The sequence below is a fragment of the Synchiropus splendidus genome, chromosome 2 (assembly GCF_027744825.2).
Source record: "Synchiropus splendidus isolate RoL2022-P1 chromosome 2, RoL_Sspl_1.0, whole genome shotgun sequence".
Classification (NCBI taxonomy): Eukaryota; Metazoa; Chordata; class Actinopteri; order Syngnathiformes; family Callionymidae; genus Synchiropus; species Synchiropus splendidus.
Window position 1 is genome coordinate 8293546 of NC_071335.1, and position 22627 is coordinate 8316172.

General features: G+C 40.4%; 1 protein-coding gene across 3 annotated transcripts in view; it reads left to right on the top strand.

Moving 5' to 3' along the window:
* The window catches only part of LOC128754385 (glycine receptor subunit alphaZ1-like), a 44852-nt gene extending 23794 nt beyond the window's left edge, over positions 1 to 21058 (top strand). Inside the window, exons 3-10 of one of the 3 annotated variants that reach the window (XM_053856963.1) lie at positions 2224 to 2291; positions 5389 to 5612; positions 8241 to 8323; positions 10594 to 10731; positions 11496 to 11710; positions 14682 to 14837; positions 16526 to 16654; positions 17387 to 21058. In XM_053856963.1, the coding sequence (XP_053712938.1) occupies positions 2224 to 2291; positions 5389 to 5612; positions 8241 to 8323; positions 10594 to 10731; positions 11496 to 11710; positions 14682 to 14837; positions 16526 to 16654; positions 17387 to 17716 (1343 nt within the window). In that variant the 3' untranslated portion in view covers positions 17717 to 21058. The remainder of the gene's footprint in view (positions 1 to 2223; positions 2292 to 5388; positions 5613 to 8240; positions 8324 to 10593; positions 10732 to 11495; positions 11711 to 14681; positions 14838 to 16525; positions 16655 to 17386) is intronic. The other 2 variants (XM_053856964.1, XM_053856966.1) reach the window with 2 other exon arrangements.
* The last annotated feature ends 1569 nt before the right edge of the window (positions 21059 to 22627 follow it).

A 22627-nucleotide genomic window follows, 5' to 3' on the forward strand; every position in this document is an offset into this window, starting at 1 on the left:
CAAGGTGGAGGTGCGACTTCACCAAGGCTCGACTCTGAGCCCCTTCTTGTTTGCGATGGCGATGGACAGGTTGACAAATGAGGTTAGACAAGAAGCCCATTGGACGATAATGTTTGCAGATGGCATTGTGATCTGTGGTGAGAGCAGGGAGCAAGTGGAAGATAAGCTAGAGAGGTGGAGATAAGCCTCAGAAAGGAGAGGAATGAAGGTGTTTAGGAGACAAAGTCAGAGAGGCTAGATTGAGATGGTTTGGACATGTACGGGGGAAAGAAGCCAGTCCATTGGTAGGAAGATGTTGAGGTTGGAACTGCCAGGTAGAAGGTGGAGAGGAAGGCCAAAGAGGAGATATGGACGTGGTGAAGGAGGACATGAAGTTTGTAGGTTTGAGAGAAGAGGAAGCAGAGGACAGGGTGAGATGGAGGAAGATGATCTTCCCCTGAAGGGAAAAGCCGAAAGAGAAAGAAGAAGAAGATTGCTGCCATTTAGCACGCTAGCGTTTAGGCAAAGTACATGTAACTCAGCGGTCACCAACATTTTTTGCAACTGCAAGCTACTCCAAGGGCACTGTGTGACCCAAAGGAATAATATCAGTTCTGTTTTTTTATTTATTTTTTATTTTTTTAAAGGGGCTTTAAAAAGGTGGGACTTCACCAAGGCTTGGCTTTGTGCCCCTTCTTGTTTGCCATGGTGAACAAGATGACAAACAAGTATGGTACCCGAGGGCCCGCTGTCATTGTACCGCACCATACTGGTGACTCCTGATGTAAATGAAGTGTTCACACGCTGCACGGCTATGTAACAGTTTAGGGTTTTCATGTCGAAGAAATTTATGCAACAGCTGCTATATGATGTTGTTTTGATATATTTGTTAGAATTTATATTCTGAGAATTAAATGTGTTGAATTTAAAATAATGAGATTGTATAATTAAACAAATAAAACATTTTTTACCTCGTAGACACACAACAAAGTACCAAAACGAGTGTCATTGAGTACCGATTCACAGGTACCAGGTATTGCTGCCGTAATGGTTCACATATGAAAGGTAACATCCCATTGTCCCTCACTAACCACTGATTTCGTCATTGAGCGTGTCATGTACTAAAATATTTTCAAAATTACAATCACAAACTAAACTCTCCACAATGCTTTGTATTGGTGTCAACTTTTACATATGGCCAATAGTTGGGCCAGGTGATTTAAAAAGCTCAGGAAAGACAATTTTCCTTTTAATATTGACTCAAGGGTGAAATTTCAGAAGACGAACTTTCACTTAGCACACCACCCCGCATAAATGTTTGTGTAAGTCGGCATCTACATGTTTACTGCTGCCTCTGATGTTCAGAATTTGCTTCTTCTGTGCTTTAATGGTGCTGCGGGACACCAGCACAAATCTGACTGGTACCAACTGAAACAAATCAGACGAGTGCTGAACATCTTTGAAGAACGTGTCACACTTTATTTCACACTTTTTTGCTCCACTGAGAGAGCTGGTCACTTGCACGTGTCCTCACATTGGGACACGCCCTTTGTGTGAATTTGGACAAACAAGTTCGAACTGCCATTTGACGTCACCAGTCTGCTGTAAAACAGAGTATTCGTGCACCAGGCTTTAGGTGCTGCTGGATGGGACTTGCTTGACCCTAGAAGTTTACTGCAAGTCTTGCCTTCATTAGCGGAAGAATAATTTCATAATAATTCAATAATTATCAATAATTCATATTGCTTGTGTTTTTTGTTTTCTCGCTGGGGGTTCGCTGGCAACAGAGATCAATGCGTGAGAGAGGGTCCCGTAAACGCCACAATTTCTTATATAATAAGATTAATTTTGCTGCCCAAGGAATGGGCCACATGTTATGGTCTCTGGAATAAATCTGACTCCAGGACCTCTTTTTGCCAACTAGTGGTATGGGGGGAGGAATGACCTTCTGCTGCAAGGTCAGGGGGCGATGTGTGTCGGAGTTTGACATGTTTTAATGCTTTCATCTATTACAAATCAGTCTGCCCTTACTTAACGTCTTCTCCACTACATTCAATGGCTTTGCATTGTCCCCCTTTGTATATTCTACTACCTCAAATTTTATTATGTGGAAAATGTCTATACGAAGGAGATGAAAATTCTGTTGTTCCCACTGTCATACTACTTTTAGTTCCAGTGGGTTTCTATTTTGAATTTGTTGTTGCCCTGTAGCCTCACTTAATTATCACTCATATCTCTCTGCAGGACCTGCTGTCAACGTGTCGTGCAACATTTTCATCAACAGTTTTGGCTCCATTGCAGAGACTACTATGGTACGGAGAGACTAATGAAGCACATTCATTATACCACCACATTTGTGTTCCATCGTCAACATAAATTAAGAAACCTCCGCTTCACAGGTCCTCATGAGGAAATCAACCTTGATCAACCTTGCAGCACTAAACTGGCTCGCTTAAGAAGGTGACCACCTCTAAAGTTAATCGAGAATATTTTATGTACTCCAGTATTATTATTATTTTTAATTTGTCCTTTGACTGCACATCTGCAGTCCTGGTACTGGCATCTGAATTCTGGCACATTTGCCAGTGGTGGTCCAATGCGTAATAGAGGCAGAATTCATTCACAACATTTTATTTATCCTAGACAACAATAAATGCGACATCTTTGTTTCACCTGCCTCCCCGAGTCAGTTTATCAGTATAGAATACTTCAAGGTCTAACATTTGATCAAATTACTGTAATTTCTGGACTATTGAGGGCACCTGAATATTAGCCGCACCTACTAAATTTCAGAAGAAAATAGGTTTTGCTCATACAAAAGCCGCAATGGTCTGTGCTGTAGAAAGTTCAGTGACTTCGTCCTGCTCACGCATCAGTTTCAATTTTCGGAAATGATAACAAACTTGATGTTCTGTACACGTTCCATCAGTACATTCAGCATCCCACCAGACCAATGACAGGCATATAAGTTATATACAATGCACTGTTTTGCTTGTGTGCATTCTCAGCACTTTCCAGCTCTGCCCCACTGTTCCAGGAGCTCCATGCAGCATATGAGAGCTGCTGCCTATAGTCTGAAAATTGCAGTGTTTGTTGGAAGTGAGACAGAAGCCTCATTGATGCAGATCACACTGCTTATTTTGTACTTCATTCTCACAACTTATTGCCAATAACAGTAAGTGAAGTGTAGTCAAACTAATATATACAACAGATTGGTGAGATAAACGCATGAGTGTGAATCGCTGTAAGACCTGTGTGAGGGCTTGGTGCTGACAAGCACGTGCCGCTCTACTGGCCAATCAGCTTACAATGACGCCATGGCTCTCCTCAGCCTGCATTCTGTACGTATTCTCTTTTGTGAGCAGTGGTCCGGTACTCTGGGGTACAAGAACTAGCCGCATAAATTGCACTTGTTTGACTCACTTCGTGTTTGTTATTCAATCCACTCATGCCTTTGGTAGTGGCAGCGCCACTGAGTCCATGCACAAGATTCCATTGAGGTAAAGAATCAACTTCTTTTGGCAGCTGTTCTGTAGTTGGCCCATAATGACTTACTTAGGCATAATATCTATAATAGGCAGAGTTTCTTTATTTATTTATTTCTTGCTTTATTTCTTGGGTCAGCAACATAATCTTGCTTTTAAATCATAATGAACACATGGACATTTACAACTAGGGGTGTTGCGATACCGATACCAGCATTGGGACTCGCGCCTTTTTTTGCCCACATGTGACAGTATTTCTGATTTTTTCATGTCAACGTGAACATTACAAGTCCATTTTTTTTTCAAATTCGACCCAGGCCTCTTTTGTATGTGGATCTAAACTAGATATATATCCGATGCGGCTGCAGTCTGGACGCTCACAACCCATCCGACCTATGCTTCATCACCAAGCGAGAGAGTGGTAAAAGGGTTGTCGCTCACAAACAAACAAGTCCACCAGAGTTCTGCAGTGCCCGGTGAAGCGCAGTGGCGCATTACTGAAAGTGACTTGTGCAAGTTTGTGGCTGCGCACATTAAATTGTAAGTTAGCATCACTAGCAGCTAAAATCCTATGGCCTTGTCAATCCAAACCATGGGTACGTGCTTGAACAATGTCATCCACTTCTGCCTGAGGTAATGAAGTGGAGACAACGGTTTTCTCGGTGTAGAGTATCTTGCATCAGTGGCTTAGCCGTGTAAAAGTGGCCTCAGTTGCCTGCACACGACGACAGCAAATGCACATGGGCATGAATTAATCAAATTGCTGGTAACATTGGTATCATCCTGCTGTTAATGAATACAGTTTTGCACTCCAAAAATATCTTTTCATTGTCCTATAGGTCACTGTCAGGCAAGAGAGAGACAATAAAAAATATCTTATATCTTCTAAAGCAGAACTAGGTAGACAATTTATTTACTTATTTGTCTATTTATTTTGTTGGTAATTTCCCGATATATGTCACTGTTCATGGTCAGGGGTTTTGCACTCTGATACATTTGTATACTGTATGTGCAACTGTTGTTCTATTGTGCTACTGGCAGACACACTGGACAAATCGTGTTAGACATCTGGCTGTGGCACTGAATAATTCACCTCAAAGCAAGTAGATGTTACATCCGTGCCCTTAAAAAGCTTTTCATATCTCCAAAGCAGTTAGTTTCTAACAAGATGTCCAGCCGCTCATCCATTATAGATTAATCTTTGCCTGCAACAGATGTGATGGCGGATCATGCATCCTTCTCATAGTAGACACATATTTTGATGTGATGGTTATGTGAGGAGGTTATGTCATTTGGCTCTCTTCTTTAGCAGATCAAAGGAGGAGTGAACAGATAAAAAGACAGATGGAGATCAGCGTGAAAGGCTTTAATCCTTAAGGAACATATGGCTTAAGGATGAATCTTTGTGCTACACTCATTCCCTTTCGGTTTTAAGTGTTCATCTCAACACCTCACTATAAACCTTTGATGACCTAAAAAAAAACAAAGGCAAATACTTTTTACGTGTTGCTGGTGTTGTTTCATCTGGATTGAAAATACAATACCTGGATACGCCAGAAAAGAAGTGCGCGTGAGCATGCAAATGTCTGATGAAACCACTTGAGAGTTCAGAACGAAGGACCACATGACAGTCTGCGTGCATAATGCCGTTCAATTTCATGTGTCGTGTGTTCAATGGTATCAGTCAAATTTTATATATATATATATATATATATATATATATATATATATATATATAGATAGATAGATAGATAGATAGATAAATATATTGATAGATAGATAGATAGATAGATAGATATAAACCACGGGGGGAGGAGTTGTGTGTATTCACGTTGAGGCTGTAGAGCTAAAGGGGCTAAAGCTACTGGTGTGCAGGGATTCCAAGGCCACATTAAGCAGTCTGTTCTTTTCTTTCTTTTTCCAGGACTACCGTGTGAATATCTTCCTTCGACAGCAATGGAATGATCCTCGGCTGTCCTATGCAGAATACCCAGATGACTCTCTGGACTTGGACCCCTCAATGCTGGACTCCATTTGGAAACCAGATTTGTTCTTTGCCAATGAAAAGGGAGCCCACTTTCATGAGGTCACAACAGACAACAAGCTGCTCCGGATATTTAAGAATGGCAATGTTTTGTACTCAATTAGGCAAGTGGTATTTATTTTTTCTCAAATTCATTAGGGAAGTCCTGTTAATTCATATCTTGGGCACACCTTAATGAGCCAACTCAACTTAAATAAGAATGAACAAAAGGAGAATGAGATGGTGGAGACATGCACATTCTCTGAATCCTTTACTGAGGTCTTTGACTACTTGTTCTTTAAATGATCATGATTGATATCCGTGTTCTCTGAGAGAGGTGAAGGTTTTGTTGGACTGAAGGACATTATTCGGAGTATAGTACAAGCAATTCAAAACTCCCACCACAAAATCTACACTTCCGAATAAAAATAAAATAAAAAATAAGAAATAGTTCACTGTCGCCTGTGACTGAACAATAACACATGTAGTTGGTCCTCTGCTTATTAATTTAGTTATCTTTTTTTTGGTGATCAGATAGCGATTGTGCAGATCAGATGCCCTTTATTAGACCCACAGTGGGGAAATTCAACAACATTTTTCTGATGTATTTAACTCGGCACTACATACTGTGTGATGATGTATGAATGCCACAGGTCACCAGAGAGTGGCGACTACCTTGGCAGCAGAATTAGGTTGTTAGCTCTGTTGCATTCTTCATATCTCTACTTGGACAAAATGGGCAGTGTACAAGAAAACCAATGAGACAGTGTACACTTCTGCCATTTCGTAGTTTCACAGAAATATGGCATACAATTAAATGAAAAAAACAACTTACATGACTAAAGACTAGTAGTGGTTCATTAAAAACGCATAAAAGTAAACTATCCACCAGACTCGACATACACTTTGTCTCCATATTCACAGGAAAGTTGATTTGATACAGTGATTCCATTGTATGTATCAGTGCCCATGTCCTTCATATTTAATGCCCTTATTGGAAACCAATCGTATTTAACTCAGTCATCTGCTGCTTAGTCTTGTAATGAAGCCGGACAAAGTTTTTTTAGGTGGACACAAGTTCTTTATAAAAGATAAGACAAACATGATGCTTACCAAAACACAGAAGCTGCAAATCATCCAACAAAATCCTCTGTCATACCACACCAATTGACCAATGCCAATTGGTCAGGTGTAAAAGCGTGCTGACTTCAGAGTACAGCTGTCACAGTGGAACATTGTCCACCATCAAGTTCTACCTACTGTCTCTCCTGCTATTATGGTTTAGCTAGGTTTGCTAATTATTTTCTTAGACACAATCCATATTTATTGAGAGACCCTCTAGAAATGTATACATTTAACATGGAAGTATTTCGTTTATACCAAATGAAAAAATAGCCACATGAGTCAACAATTATAATTAATTCAACAATGCTTTTATTTGTTCGTGTTGTTTTTTTGTTAATCTAGCAAACTACCTTTGCTCAATCAGTAGAAACAGAAGCTCACAAACAATATACAGCATGTCCTTAACTGAATAAGCTGATTTTGTGGAAAATGTTTCTTCCTTAAAGGAGAACATTTTTAGTTTCTTGTATATATATTTTTTTTTTTGATAGAGTGAAACAGGCACAGTAATTCCTTCTTGCATTTTAACATGTAGTTCTGTCTGAACTTTGATAGAGAACTATCAGTTGAAGTGATGAATACTTTCCAAGCAGAAGTGAAAGACATGATTAATGTGAAGTTAAACTGCATGAGTCAAAACTGTCCAGCCTACTCTGAAGTAAAGAAATGATTTGAAAGACCAATAAGAGAGAAGCAGCTCAGCATAAATGTTAAAGCAACTACATGAAGAAACCTACTGAAACTACATTTAGGTTTAAAACATAGCTGAAAAGCAACTGTAATGCATGAAAACTGAGCAAACTGAAGGTGGTGGTGCGATCGCAAAAGTCATCAAAAGCTATAAAGCTACAAAATTGGTACAGATGAGGTCTGCCCCTGGAACACTAAGACTCGGCTCGGAAGTGCAAAGTCGGGGCTGGGAATGACGCCATAGCCAAGTTTAGTTTTTGACAATTAGTGGGAAGTCGGAAAACAAGATAGTGACGTTCACAAAAGGTTTCCTTTCTCTCGCGCAATTTCTGGCTAAAAGAGTGTGATTCTCAATTGGTGGAGAGGCAGTATCTACATGTGTGGTGTGCTGTGATGAGACTATTGGTGCACACCACACACATAACCATTAACACAAACTTTTTGTCTTCATGTGTGGGGACTGACAGAAAAAGAAATTGCCCAAAATGTCAAAATCCTTCTGTGTGTGGCCCCTTTTATTTCTTCACAGCTATTTCACTGTCCTGGATTGTTTGGTTTGTGCCGCCTACTTTACACCGTTGATGTAGAGCCACATCTTCCATCTACAAGTTTGCTTCATTTATTTGTCTGGTGACTTCTTTTCTCCCTGTGCGAGTTCCTTGTGGTGCTCAATGTGTTTTGCACTTGGAGGCAATTATGCTTATCTTTAAATGTTATGGATAGTCAATTCTCTGTACTGGACTCCTGCCCTACAATAACAGTGAAATGTTTCATGAATTTGCTTCAGGAACTATGAGGATTTATTTGTAAAAATGTGTGCAATCTCTGAACATTAAAGCACATGCATAGTTTCATGATGAGTTAGTTTTCTGGCCTTGCTAGTGTCATGTTGCATGTCTGTTCTGACACATTTCTCTCTGTCCTCTTCTTTCTTTCAGGCTGACATTAACTCTGTCATGTCCCATGGATCTAAAGAACTTTCCTATGGATGTACAGACCTGCATAATGCAGTTGGAGAGCTGTGAGTACAGGAAATACACCAGTTGACATTATTTGCATGTATTCACACTGATTATATCAACATGCTTTTTGGAGCACCTAGAACACCATCTTTCTTAACATTAATCAGCTTGTATCCTGTGCCACAACCTTAGAGTATTATCAAATGTATCACTAAACACATTCAAGACTGAGAAGTTCTGCGCATCCTATGCGCTCCATTATTTATCATAATTGAGATGACTCCTCTCATACATATCACAACATGTTATCTCTGTAAATCCACAGGGATTGTGACACTGCATGCCACATGCTTAAACCACTTTATTCTCACGCAGGACCAATGAAGTGTGTTTTTATGGTGCCTTCAAGTTTTGATTAAATATTTTAATTTTGCTCAGAAATTCACTATGTACCCAAAGTGACCTAAAGACAATATTAGCAAATGCAGTATTTAGCTCAGACTAGTTACAGCACATTCTTTGTTTTCGGCTCAAAGGAGAAAACATGAGTTTAATGTACACTGAAATTGTCCTTATGAATGGTGGGGTATCTGATAGAAAGCTCGATTGAAGTGTGAAGTAAAAAGAGAATTTAGAATATATCTGGATGTATCACATTATTTCTAAACTGACCACCATGGCTAGAGAGTAAACAAAAAATAATGTCAAATCATTTGCTTACATACAAACAGTGGTGGCTCCAGACGGATTTGTTTTTTGGGTCCAATATGGCTTTGGGTTCCTGGGTCTTGAGCCAGAGGCAGTCCAGTGTGGCCGTTGCTCCAAATTGCCTAATAAACATTGAGTTTGCCATAATAGGGAAAGTAAATAAAGACTTCATGTAAAACCATTGTGTATTATAACCAATATAGAGTGTATTTATGCTTTGATGAACATATTGAATCATTCGTGTGTACTTGTATGAAAATGAGTGTTAAAATTTAAACTTATTGTCCAACATTTTCATTCCGTAGCGCAGTGCAGCCTCTAGGCCACAATAACATAGCATTATCTAATAGTGTGAATGTTTAGGGGATTATCATAATGCTTTGTTTTTATCTATCGTGCTTCAGAGAAAATGTGAAAACATGCACGCACACCCACAGAAAGCAGCAGCCAATGATCTTTGTCGCATTGTATAAAACCGTCTTTAACCTTCTAATCTCCAAAGCATTTTAATACATCCTCTGTGTTTTTATGCGTAGCATAGATTGCGTCTAGATTTATCCTGTGTGTAAGAGAATAGCTAAATGGTTGAAAAGTAGTGAATGAATACCACGCACTATAGTAGAACCAACGTTATGGAAAGAAGTAGCAGCACTATCATGTAACCCCAGGTTCGCGCAGATCATCAGAAAAAATCTGAGTCTCTGTGACTCCTAACGTCTTCAGATGGAAACCTAACTTATTGAGTGTTCTTGAATGAAATCCGTTCACCTATCCGAGTCGCTTCTCTTGCAGTGGAGCTACAGCGTCATACAGGTAAATCAGCATCGTGGCAAATGCATAATGCTGAAAAAGTGAATTGTCCTGCATGTGGTGTCAAGGCCAAGTTGCAAGACAATAAAAATAAATAAATAGTACTTTTTTCTGGCAAAAATAGTAACGGATACTTGGATACATTCTTTCACACTTTGGCCGGTTCGGGAGTGAATTCACACTCTAATTTAATTTGTATATTGTGATGTCACCCAGCACTGGCCATATTGTATTACATAATGTTTCTCGGGTCTACTACAGGTATTTTTCCTCATCTCTGAAGCAGCAACGATGATGATGATGGCAGGGCATTATCACCGTACTATTTGCAATGTATTTCCAACTGCACTTTTTACCACATCTGATGCTATTTCCCTTTTTTTCACATTCCCATACACATTATATAGCATGAGACTCCAGTAGCGTCACCTTGCCCAGATGACACTTGAGTCCGTTTTGTTTGTTTAACAAACAGGGTCATTTAAGCTGCTGTAAATGCGTCAGTGATTTATATTTTTGATCACTTGAAACTAGACCACAGTCATGGGCATGGCTCGCCTTTTTGCTATTTCAATGTAAAGCACCGTTTAAGCAGGCATAATTCTGAAAATACAGATATTTCAATATCTATTTGGATGCAAAGCTGCAGTACCCTATTTGCATGTGAGATTCGATTACGAGCACATTGGTTCCCTTTAATCCTTTTTGCCAACCCCAACAACTTATTCAAAAAGGTTCCTTAACTTCATTTTCAAGCTAACTGTAATATTTTGATGTTCCAGTTCTTTTTCTTTTTTTTTTTTTTAAACAGTTGGCTACACCATGAACGACCTGATATTTGAGTGGCAAGAAAACGGACCTGTACAAGTGGCTGAAGGGCTAACACTGCCACAATTCATACTGAAAGACGAGTCGGATCTCAGATACTGCACCAAGCACTACAACACAGGTAGTTGGAATTGACAAGTGTAGAATGGCTGTGGTTGTCACTGCGCACACACTGAAGAACATTTGGGCATTTCAGTGGAAGGGTTGAAGTAACACTCCCATGTTCAGATTAAAAGCAAAATAATGTGAACGTTTACTTTGAGATTTATGGATGATTTTGTTGAAAGTACTAATATGATTGTGGGAAGGGACCCGTTTAGCAAGAACAGTTATGACTTTTTTCTTTTATTGACTGGGTTGTTGTGATGTGAGGTCTGCTGTTGAGTTAAACACACAGCTCTTTCTAAAAGTCTGCATTTCCAATCCACACTTGTCAGCCTGTGGCTCCTTTCAAAGAAGCTGCTATTCATGTGCCAATAGCCAGTTTATGAATCTGGTGGGTGAACTGCCAAGGCCTATATATCCCTTTTGCAATACCCCTATTCTATCCGTGAACATGTTGAGGGATTTATCATATTAATTCATATTGATCTCAAGTTCAGAGACACAAAATGGAAATACAGTTCATTGTTATCCTGGAGATCAAAGACAGTGTTGTAGATTGTCATACAATCTTCACCAATGAACTGAGATTCTAAAGCCCTGAATTACAAGTGGCCCATTGGTGACTGTGTCTCGAAATGCATTGCCTAATTCTCATGCTGAGTCATTATGTTTTTGTAAAATGAGCAATCTTCTATAGTGCATACTTACTGTGAGTATTCCTCCTGAACTGAAAGTTGAGTCATGGTTGAGTGTGCCTTTGTATTTTTCTGTAATCGGCAGGGAAATTTACCTGTATTGAGGTGCGGTTCCACCTGGAACGTCAGATGGGCTACTACCTGATTCAAATGTACATTCCCTCACTCCTGATCGTGATCCTTTCCTGGGTGTCATTCTGGATTAACATGGATGCCGCCCCAGCAAGAGTGGCACTTGGAATCACCACAGTCCTCACCATGACGACACAGAGTTCTGGTTCCAGAACTTCCTTGCCCAAGGTTTGTTGTCATTTTATCGCTTCATATTACACTTTTCCTACATAGATGTCATGGGGGAGACTTATGTGGTGTGTGTGGTTTGCTTTGACTTAATCACAACACTATATATCTATTACTTTTTTTCTTTTTTAATTAGTATAATTGCTTGTATAACAAATTTCTTTTTGATAGCTATTTGTAGTTAAAAGAGTTGTCTAAATAAAGTAAGAGATGAAAAAAAGAAATAATAACATATGCTTTGTTTTGCTTTTACTGTGTACATGCTAAAAATGTTTCCAAATATCTCAGAGCTTTCAATTCTATCTTGGGCAAGTTGACGGGCGACATCAGACAGTTAAATCTGCCTATTGACATCATTATGTTTGAGTGTGTAACTTGTGTGTTTGAGCCCAGAGATCTTGTTCTTGCCAGTCAGCTGACTTCACATGACCTTTCTGGAGATATTTGACTGGTTGACCTCCTTGCGGCCTCCTCGTGATTTCCATTAGCCTGTGGGGTCCCGAGGTATTTATAGCTGTCCTGGATTTCTCCTATCCTAACCCCCAGGAAGGTGGACCCCTTAGGTTCTGATCATCTTGCCTCTTCTTGATACTGCCACACTATGCGAATGACATCCGTAGTGTGGATCACTCAGTTAATTCCTCACTCCTTCCTTGTGTGCAGATGTACTGCATACAGGTGACTGTTGGACCACTGAGTTGTCGATGACGGCTCTCGGTCCTGTTCTTGTACAGTCCCACACAATCCAGTATCCACATATGCTGCATTGGGTTGTTGGCTTTCTGGTAATCGATCCAGGCATTGCCCAGGTTGGTCTGCCTGTTCTTACAGTCTCAGTGGACTGCTCTGTCAACCAGTTGCTGGTGCTTGGCTCCTCGAGTGTTACTGCCTATTCCTTTCAACGCCTGCTCATGTATTAAATATTAAACCATCTGTCTACTTATCTTATCCGCCATGATACCTGACAGGAGGTTTGATGTTGTACAAACAGTTTATAGGTGGATGGGAAGGGACCCTTCTCCAGATCCTTCATGATTAGGACCGCCTTGCCTTTGGTTAGTCATTGTAATTGGGTCCTATATTTATGCAGTGCTAGTATGTATGGATCATAACAGGGCCTGGTGGTGTTCAGATCTTCATCTTTGACACTGTTTCTTGTATGTCTTCCATTGAGGTGGCTCTTAGGTCCACGAGCCTATATGCCCTTCCACTGTTTTTCCATCTCAGCTCTTGGTGAGTTCAACTAGATGCTGATATTTCCCTGCCACTGAGAGTGCAACTTGGCTGGTTGAGTGGAGAACAACTATATTTTGGCCTGTATATCTCTATCTTCAGTGTGTATCTCTTCAGTCAAGTGGCCAAAGCTGTTCTGCTAGCTGTTTGACTTTTTTCTGTTGTCTTTATCTTGGCCTCTCGCTGCCTCTTTCATGGAAGGTTTTGCTTCTTATGCCCTATACTGATCTTAAATTCAGTCATTTCATGGCATTTATTGGGACTTGGCATTGTTGTAGTATTTCTCTGGTTGCATACTGGGTTAACAGCTGTTTTTTTGTCAACCTTGACTGTGTGTTTTGAAGCATCCATAGGTTCTACATTGGTCCCAAATAAAAAACAGTAGCTTTGCCAATATTTTTTAACCTTTTAGGTTAATTTGGAAGGGAAGCCATATTTTTTATTTTAAAGTGAAAATGTCTCAACAATAGCATATAGTCCATAGCAGATAAATATCAATATTAAAAAACTCATTTTCATGGTTCTGAGCATTAGAACTCTACATTGGATTTGATTGATATTAATGTGTAAAAGAATTCAAGAAGAGTTGGAGCATATGTTAATTAGTCACATCATGCATGTGCATAATAGCGGGCAAGAATGAGCAGAAGTGCTGTTCTGATCTCTCATATGCATGAGAAAGGTCTGACATGGACCACTTAGTTATGTAACAGTTATGAGCACAAGCATTTCTTTTCACACATGCTGCCCATATACAGCTCCAAACGTGACTGTAACCGTGCGTGTGTGTGAAGGTTTGTAGGTTTCTCATGTTCCAAGTGTTCAACAGAGCTTTGCACTCTGGCACATCACGTGTCTGAATAAGTCATTATTTCATGAGAAAGTGTGGGTGGATTAGACACCACATGCATCAGTGGGGCGCAGCTGCGACCGCCTTGTCCTCACTGTCATGACTGCAGGATGATATGCCTCTACCATCAACAATCTTTTCCTCAGATTTGTTTTTGTTGCTCACAGGCAACTGTGTCATTCATTGTCAAAGCTACTCATGTTAGTCTCCTGCATAATAAAATCCACCAATGCTTCAGTAAAGTTGGAAAAAAAATCATATTCACAATGTTTGAAGTGTAAGGCAATCAAATAATACTCATTTTCTTGATATTATATTGTATGGTTTCACACATGCTGCATTTGACAGTTTTTATTTTATTTTTTGTTGTTTTTTTTTTTATTTTCTGCTGTTTCTGAGTTGTGAAATGTATGTAACTTCTCAAGACAAATCTTAAGTAAAACATTGACTAAACTAGAATAGAACTGTCTTGAACAATTTCTACAGATTAACCATTTTGAGGTCGAAGTCGAGAACTGGGAATTTATTATTCCTATCTTGGATTTCATAATACAGAAAATGCTTCAATGGTAATGGACCTGATGGACAAGGTATTTGCCATACTGAAATAGGTGATGATCAGTGTGCCTTTCTATAGCTTAGATCAATGCAGTTTTTAAGGTTCATTCCTCCAAGAAAATAGTTGTTTCTTTTTTTGTCAAGCAAATGTTATTGTTGATATGAATTTGATCAGAAAAAGTGGGCACAGACTATTCCTGGTCGAAGAAAAAAATATATAATTTGGAAAAACCTGTTCTGCTACCCAAACCCATTCATACTGTATGTAGGCTTGTCTGAAAGACTCCTGATATTTAATAGTCATTGTATTAATTTCATGTCTCATTGCAGGTCTCGTATGTTAAGGCCATAGATATTTGGATGGCAGTCTGTCTGCTGTTTGTTTTCTCTGCCTTGTTGGAGTATGCGGCCGTCAACTTTGTATCACGGCAACATAAAGAGCTGCTGCGGTTCAAGCGACATCACAAGAACAAGAGCATCCACAAGGTACAGTTGTTACTAGTGTTCTCTCTCTGGCATTCCTCCACTTTTCAGCCATGATAGGTTTGCCTATTTAATGTATAAGAAAACAAACCGGGTGTGTGGAATCACAACTGTTACCGCTTGTGTGGTGCATGATGAAGCACAACCTTCATTCACTCTGTCTGATCATCCGTGCACCGGATGAAGCTGGACACATTGCATGACCATAGTCTCTGATATTGATTTGCTCAGCAACCAGTCACTCCCACAGTATTAACTTCATGGGATATTGTATCTCTATTCATGGTAGCATGCTTATCAATTTTACCATATGAACCTATTTTCACTGAGCATGCACCATACCATTAGGGTCTATGTAGCGTCTATGTAGCGCTTACAGTCACAAGAAACACAACAAAATACAAGCAGATAAAATCAAAAGATCAACTCTGTGCACCGACTGTTCATTACTGTGCATCACATAGGGTATCATTTGGTGCAGTCAAAGCATGTTACTCACCATGAGTTAAGGTGAAGTTTCATCTTTGTAACAGTGTAGATAACCTTTAAACCTGGGTTTCCATACGTGGTCCCCTTTAATACATGACACTCGTAATAACAAAATCAGTTTTGTTAGATCAAACACCTGCCACTCTCTGGAGCTCAGTGAATTCCAGTGTGGAACTGTCGTAGGATGCTACCTGTGCAACAAATCACTTCTAAATATTCCAATCTGTCAGCTTTATTATGAGAAAATAGAAGAGTTTGGGAACAACAGCAACTCAACCACAAAGTGGTCGGCCACACGGTGAGAGCTTGTGACGTGTTGTTGATTTTTTAACGTTTTCAGTATCTTCAAACAGTGCTCTATCTTTGAAAATTCAGAATTACTTTCACTTTTTTGACTGAATTCCTGTATGAATCATCTCAACTACAACTTGACCGCAAAAAATAGAACTCAATCCTAGCTCCTGGTTCGTTCGGAGTGAGTTGTTTGTGGATTTACATTTAGATTAGAGGACCTGCCACGGTGGGGAAATTTTAACATTTTATTTAAATTTTACATTCAATTTCATACCATGCTTTGTGTGAGTCCAAGGCGACAATCTTCACTTAAGTTATTATTATTACATTATCATTGGAAGTTTGATGTGTGACAGTGGTGAAGCCACATAGTAGTGATGCTGGTCCCTGTCTAACTAAAATGCTTGCTGCATGCACCGTCAGCATAAGCAGAGAAGGATGCCTTAAAACCTTCAACACATTACTTAATCCACTCTTTGTCATGATCCAATTATATTAGACAATAAATAATTAATATCAAATAATTTCCCACCCTCTGCTCATTTTAAGCAGTGTTGGTCACATGATCAGCAATGGATGTACCATGCAACCTTGGCAGTATCATTGCAATATCTAAGTCTGTTTTTTTAGTTATTTTGTTCTTAAACAAATGGTCCCGCAATGCAGGTGGCATAGCCTTAATAATGGTAGAGGTACAATAATAACAAGATATGGCCAGCATAGTGGAAAGGCACTTCCTTTGTTGTGTTGGATAACAACTTTTGCCCCTTAAGTTGATACTATGTCGGCAGCTTTAATGCATGTGTTCATGTTCCCTGTTCTAAATACTTCAGACTGGTCAACAGTTCTTGAATGCTGTGGGTTTTTCTTTTGGTTGATGATTTTGGTTGCATGCTGTCAACTGTCAGAACAATGGAGGTGCAGTTGATCCAGAAGAACTAGCTGACAACCTCCAGCGTGTTAGGACAGACAATGACCTGAGAGCAGCAGAACCTTTCTATGGATCTATGAGCAACATCTACACCAGCACCAATAGGGTAACAAAACATTCTACATTGTCTGCATGTGCACTCATCACCAGCATGACGGTGTTCAATGTTTTCCTCTTTTTTGTGTCTTGTTTGTGATTGTGTATACAAAACCATGTGTGTGTGTGTGTGTGTGTGTGTGTGTGTGTAAAAAATACTTTTGGACAATGAGGCAATATACTTGGCAATGTTACACCTCCAATGTCTGATGCATTATACTTGTTAACTGTGTAATGTTGGATACATAGTGGATGTTTGATGGGCGTAAAGTAAACAAATGATGAAATGAGATCGTAATCTGACCCCAAAAAGAGACAGACAAAAGACCAGCACCAGCCCATCCTCATTCATGTTGATACATTAAGTTCTCAACCATCTCTATCCATAATGAAACAGATGATCACAGAGTCATCGGAGAACTTCTGTGGGAGGCAGGATGGAGTGGTGTGGGCTAAGAGGGAAGGAGCCAGGCCCGAAGCAGCAAAGCAGCTTTATTTTTTTTAAATATAAAACATATGTACACATTTCATTATTCAGATATATTGGGGACACATGTAGGGACCCACCTGGGCATCCTAGTCCTCCAAGGGCCACAGTTTAAGCAATGAGGTTTCAGGTGCAACAAGAAACACAAAACTGATACATTTGATTTGAATTGATAATATATGCTTTGTTGAAATCAATTACATTTGAATGAATTTCCTCGTGTGCTATGATGTCACTCCTCCATATCTCCAACAGGAAGGGGAAGTGCATGAGACCAAGCTGACCTATACAGTGGCTGTGACATCTACTCCCAACAATAGCAAAGACTCCAAGACCAGTGTCAACAATACAGTGCCGACTGCTGTTGGGGCTGTGGCCACCACGACCCAGAACACCCCTGGAGGACCAATACCCGCAAGTCGAGGATGTAAAAGCACTGAGGAGATGAGGAAATTGTTTATCGACCGAGCCAAAAAAATTGACACTGTGTCCAGGGCCGGCTTTCCCCTGGCGTTCCTCTTCTTCAATATATTCTACTGGGTTCTTTATAAAATACTTAGACATGAAGATGTTCATAAGCCTTGAAAACAGTTTCATGTGAGGACACTCCTGTTGCACTGACGTCACTGACACACAAGGAACGCATAGAATACAAAGAGAGGAAACATGAGAAGTCAGACTAGTTCCGAGTCAGATTTTTAATCTGTAGTGCCAGCTAGGAGCAGGAAGTCATTTCAGGGAAGTCATTTCATTCTCTCTGAAACAATGCATGTATGTGGTATGGACGAAATCCATGGTGACCGTTTTTAAGAGTTTAAAACTCTTGAACCATGTTACGTACAATTTTGTGCACATGCTTTATTTAAACTTTCTTTTGTTGGTCTGTAACAAATGAGTCCGCCCTCACATTTCCACTCTCATGAAGTCAAATTGACAGGACAACATTAAGTTTACTATACGTAAAGGTATTGATTTGAGTCATCAGTCATCATCAGTGCATCTCTGCACTGTACCACACATCATGATGTCAATCATAACTTCACACCGTGCTTCATCATGAGAGGCATGTAGCTTATGTCATAGTAGGTATAAGGCGTTATTATTGACTTATTATTATTAATTATTATTAGAGGTCTCGTAGGGAAGGGTCCACATTTCTTCAGGTCCTTGCACATCAAGCGCTTATTTTTTGTGCCAATATTTCACACGTTATTTTTTTTTTTCCAAACCTGCTGTTTTTCAGCACAGGCTTGCACATCAGCAACGTCATTTCGTCGAGCATTTATTTTTGGGGGGCTGTGTTCAATTTTTACACCTGGGATTGACTGACAAAGCCATCAGGTCACTCACCCGCTTCACCGTAGACATTGCCAGAAGCAACACTGTCATAAAAAACACTGTCTCATGAGTCAGATCCTCCAGTGAAGACTCTGCCAAACTTTCAAACGGGGATTACACAGACCCTCCAGGAGGCCTGATCCGCCAGAGACCAAGCAGGAATCTTTTAATGATCGGATGACTCCTCACCAAGAAGTGGCCCAGACCCTGGTCTCCCACCGGAATGGCAGCTGCAAATACATTCAATGTAGAAGCTGCCCGTCCTTTAGCCAGCATCTCCTGGAGAACGGAAAATTTACCAGAAAAATTACAACTAACCTGTGAGAGCGCCTCCTCTGGAACAGAACCTCAGATAACGTCAGTGATGCATGAAGGGAACATGAAAATATGCATCTGTCAGGTCCACTGACATCATCCAGTCTCCTGACGTGACACACTTGAGAAGCTGTCTGACCATCAGTATTCTGAACGGACATGATGCAATGTGAGTGTTTAACCTCCAGAAATCCAGGATGGTTGTCAACTTTTCTGATCTCTTAGGGACGAGGTTATACACTAAGTAAAACCATGTCTTTCACTCCTCCAGCGGGACTTTTCGAACTGCCCGCTTTTTTAGCAGAGAATTTATGTCTTGTTCTAAGCACTGATCCTGCAGTCCTGAGCAGGCCGTGCTGTGCCCCCCATTGAACATGAGAGGTCGGACACGGAACTGAAGCTCATAACACATGGCTAATGTTCTGTCCATCCATGGAGAAAGAGGTCTCTCCACTCCGGGAGAAAGTCCGACAGACGGAGCCGAGTCAGGGTAACCGGCCATAAGCACGGATGTCTTCTTCTCCAGCTGCTCCGGGACATTGGTACCAAACAGGGTGTGATCTGTAGTTGGTGCTCCCACAAGGGTCCGTCTCTCCAGTTCCTTGAGGCCGGTCTTGGAGAGCCAGGTCTGGCCTGTGTCATCATCTGGAACGCCTCCATCGTCTGGGACTGCTCCAGGAGCTCCTCCTCACTGCCCACCCTCTCAAAGACCGCCTTGACCATGGCTGCTGACAACAGGGTCATGTTGTTGGTGAGGTTCGGAACGTGGAGCGCATGGGAGTAGGCTGTGGGAACACATTAAGACCCACCTCGTTTTCATGGAACCATCCGTCGTCCTACTCTGTCATAATGGTCCAAACCAGCTTCCACAGACAAAGGAGGACAGGACTCGACCGCCGGGGAAGCAGGGTTCCCTGGAACTTGCTAGCATTATTGATAACTCTTAAAAGAACAGCATAATAGACCCCTTAAAATGAGGCAAGTAGCATTAGATGTTTTGTTTTGGCCTTATGGAAAAGTAAATTGACAACACACCCTACAGAAATGGGTAACCTGACAATTCAGGGGAGAAACAGCAAAAGCCAGTGGATACTTGGCCTTAGAATTACCAAACCACTGTGACATTGTTTATGCCATTTGACCCATGCTGTGTTATTTTGATTTCATTGTGTTTGAGAGGAAACAGCTTGTAATTCTTTCCTCAAATACACAGTGACGGTGTGGCCCACTGAACTGTACAAACATTGCAACAGTGAACATTTTCTCATGGCTTGAAACAGTAGAGCGTCAGCATTTTCAGATTTAAATATACCCTACCTATTGCTTTACCATGACACAGGTGATTTACAAGTGAACAAATAAACCAACAAGAACAAGACAAATATTAGTTCAAACTGACGGACATAACGGCTGGGACTCACTCATGAAGACCGATTAGAGGAGGTCTGGCATTAATGATACTATATTAAAAAGTGACACGAGAAGGGGAGAAAGAAGGAAGATGCAATGACTTGTTTTTGACGTTAAATATTTGGTCAGTATGTATTGGGTTGTTTAATATATTAACCTAATAGATTTTAAGGTTATTTAATATATTTTGCACACATTCTGAAAAAAGAAAGAAAACACACAAAATGGTGACCGCTGGCTTTTGTTGTCTACTTTGAAACAATTTGCTTTCAAATGTTAATCAGCATGAAATGCACTGGGTATTCAGTCATCCAAGCCAGTTCTTACCCCTTCACAATGATGTTCAAAGCACAGCCATTTAATAAAAAAGAAAATCTTCTCTCTGGATCAACTTCATCACCAGCACGTTGCCCATTTAGATGTGACTTAAGCAGTTTGTTATCGATCTTATACTTAAAGATCGATGTGCTCGCCTAAAACGTTCTAAAAGTTTTTGCATAAAGGTTTTTGCAATGTTTTTGCTGAACATTTCATATAAATCAACTCATAGCATTTGGAGTGACAATACCGAGAAACAAATAAAAACACTATTCGTTGAAAGGTAATGATAATTAAACCCTTGTGTTTCGCCAAACTCACCAAGTTGCACCCCATGTGTCACATAAACTCTGATTGAAATATGCTTTCTCTCACTCTTCACTCCAGTTTTAAACGTCCACTCAAGCTCAGTGAAGCACAGTTTGTGGTCCAGCCCCCATGTAAAAATCTGATACATGTACATGCTATTTAGCAGTGGATAAGCCAGTCTGTGAATGTGTGCCTGTGTGCATGCGTGTCGGGGGAGGGGGGAGTATTATGGTGCTTTTGAACAATGTGTCAATTTTTGGCTCACAAGTTAGTGAGAAAAAAAAAAACTTTTGTTGTAATAAAATTTCAATCAAACCACAGATTTTGTTTTGTGATTTATTTATTGTCATCGGTTTACAACTGAACCAGACAGTCACAGTTTCAATTGCATTTTTCTTTTCATATAACTACATTTTGTCTCTTTTTCTGAATGTACATTACATCAGTGGAATGAGTTTCCACTCATGCACTTCATTAGTTAACTAGATAGAAAAGGAAAAGTCCGCCAAGCGGTCTCTAAAGTAGCAAGTGAACTAAAAACAACAACTATCATCAGGGTCTACACTTTTTAGCAAAGCTCAACTCATGTTTTGTAAAGTAGTGAACCTCAACATGATGGTTCACAGAAAATGCTATTGTTGCCAAGGGCACATATTTATAATTTAATAGTGATGGCAGAACATTCATGCCTGAAGTTCTATCAAAAATGCTCATTTCATAAGCTCTGATGCTGACTACTGTTGAGACTTGCAGTTGTGCCTTCTTTGCCTTGATGCAGTAACCTTTTGAGGGTCAAATCATTTACCTGTAGACCAGCCTGTAGCCTCTATTTTAACTTGTCTATTGGGCCTTATCAATTATTGTAACTTTTGGAATAGCAGGCGTGCAAGGGACAGGGACATGGAGAGTGGGGTTTCTAATGGACTGTGCAAAGCCCCATGCACTTTTAATGTGACATCATGTCACTGCTGGAGCTCGTGTCAACGACATACCCGGTGCTGAAGTTAGCTGTTACAGATTAGAAGGCTACAGAGGTAGTTCTGTTGGCTCCAGTTGCATCCAGTCCGGGACAAACAGTGGCTGCCAGTAGTTAGGCGCGCAAACTGGTTAGTACCTGGCTTTCTGGCACTCACCTGATCAGTTGGATTACTTGCAGGGTTTTTTCTGTGAATGATGACGATGATGAAAATATTTCGCTCTCAACCCTTTTAATCAACATTTTAATTTTTGAACTGTAATTTATTAGACCTAAAGTGATCAGAATCAGAATCAGAATCAAAATCAACTCTTGGGAGAGCGCTGTCATTAATAAAATAAAATAAAATGCTGATCACAAATTCTGCAGTCTGCTCTTGTCCCTGGCGGTGGTGCTGTTGTACCAATCGGTGACAGAGGAGGTGAGGATGGACTGGATGATGGCTGTGTAGAACCCCACCAGCAACTTCGTCGGAAGCCATAGTTTTCTTAACTGCCTCAAGAAGAACATTCTCTGCTGGGCCTTCCTGATGAGAGACCTGATGGTCAGCTTCCATTTGAGGTCCTCAGTGATGGTGGTTCCCAGGAAGCAGAAGGAGTCCACAATGAGAATAGGTAAACCAGCCAACATGAGAGGGGACAGGGGAGCTGTGATTCTCCTGAAGTCCATGATCATCTCCACTGTCTTCTAGGCATTGAGCTCCAGGTTGTTGCACCAGGACACCAGCCGCTCCACCTCCCTCCTGTAAGCCGACTCATCTCCATCTGAGATGAGCCCGATGATGGTGGTATCATCCACAAAAATTGAACAGCTTCACGGACTGGTGTCTG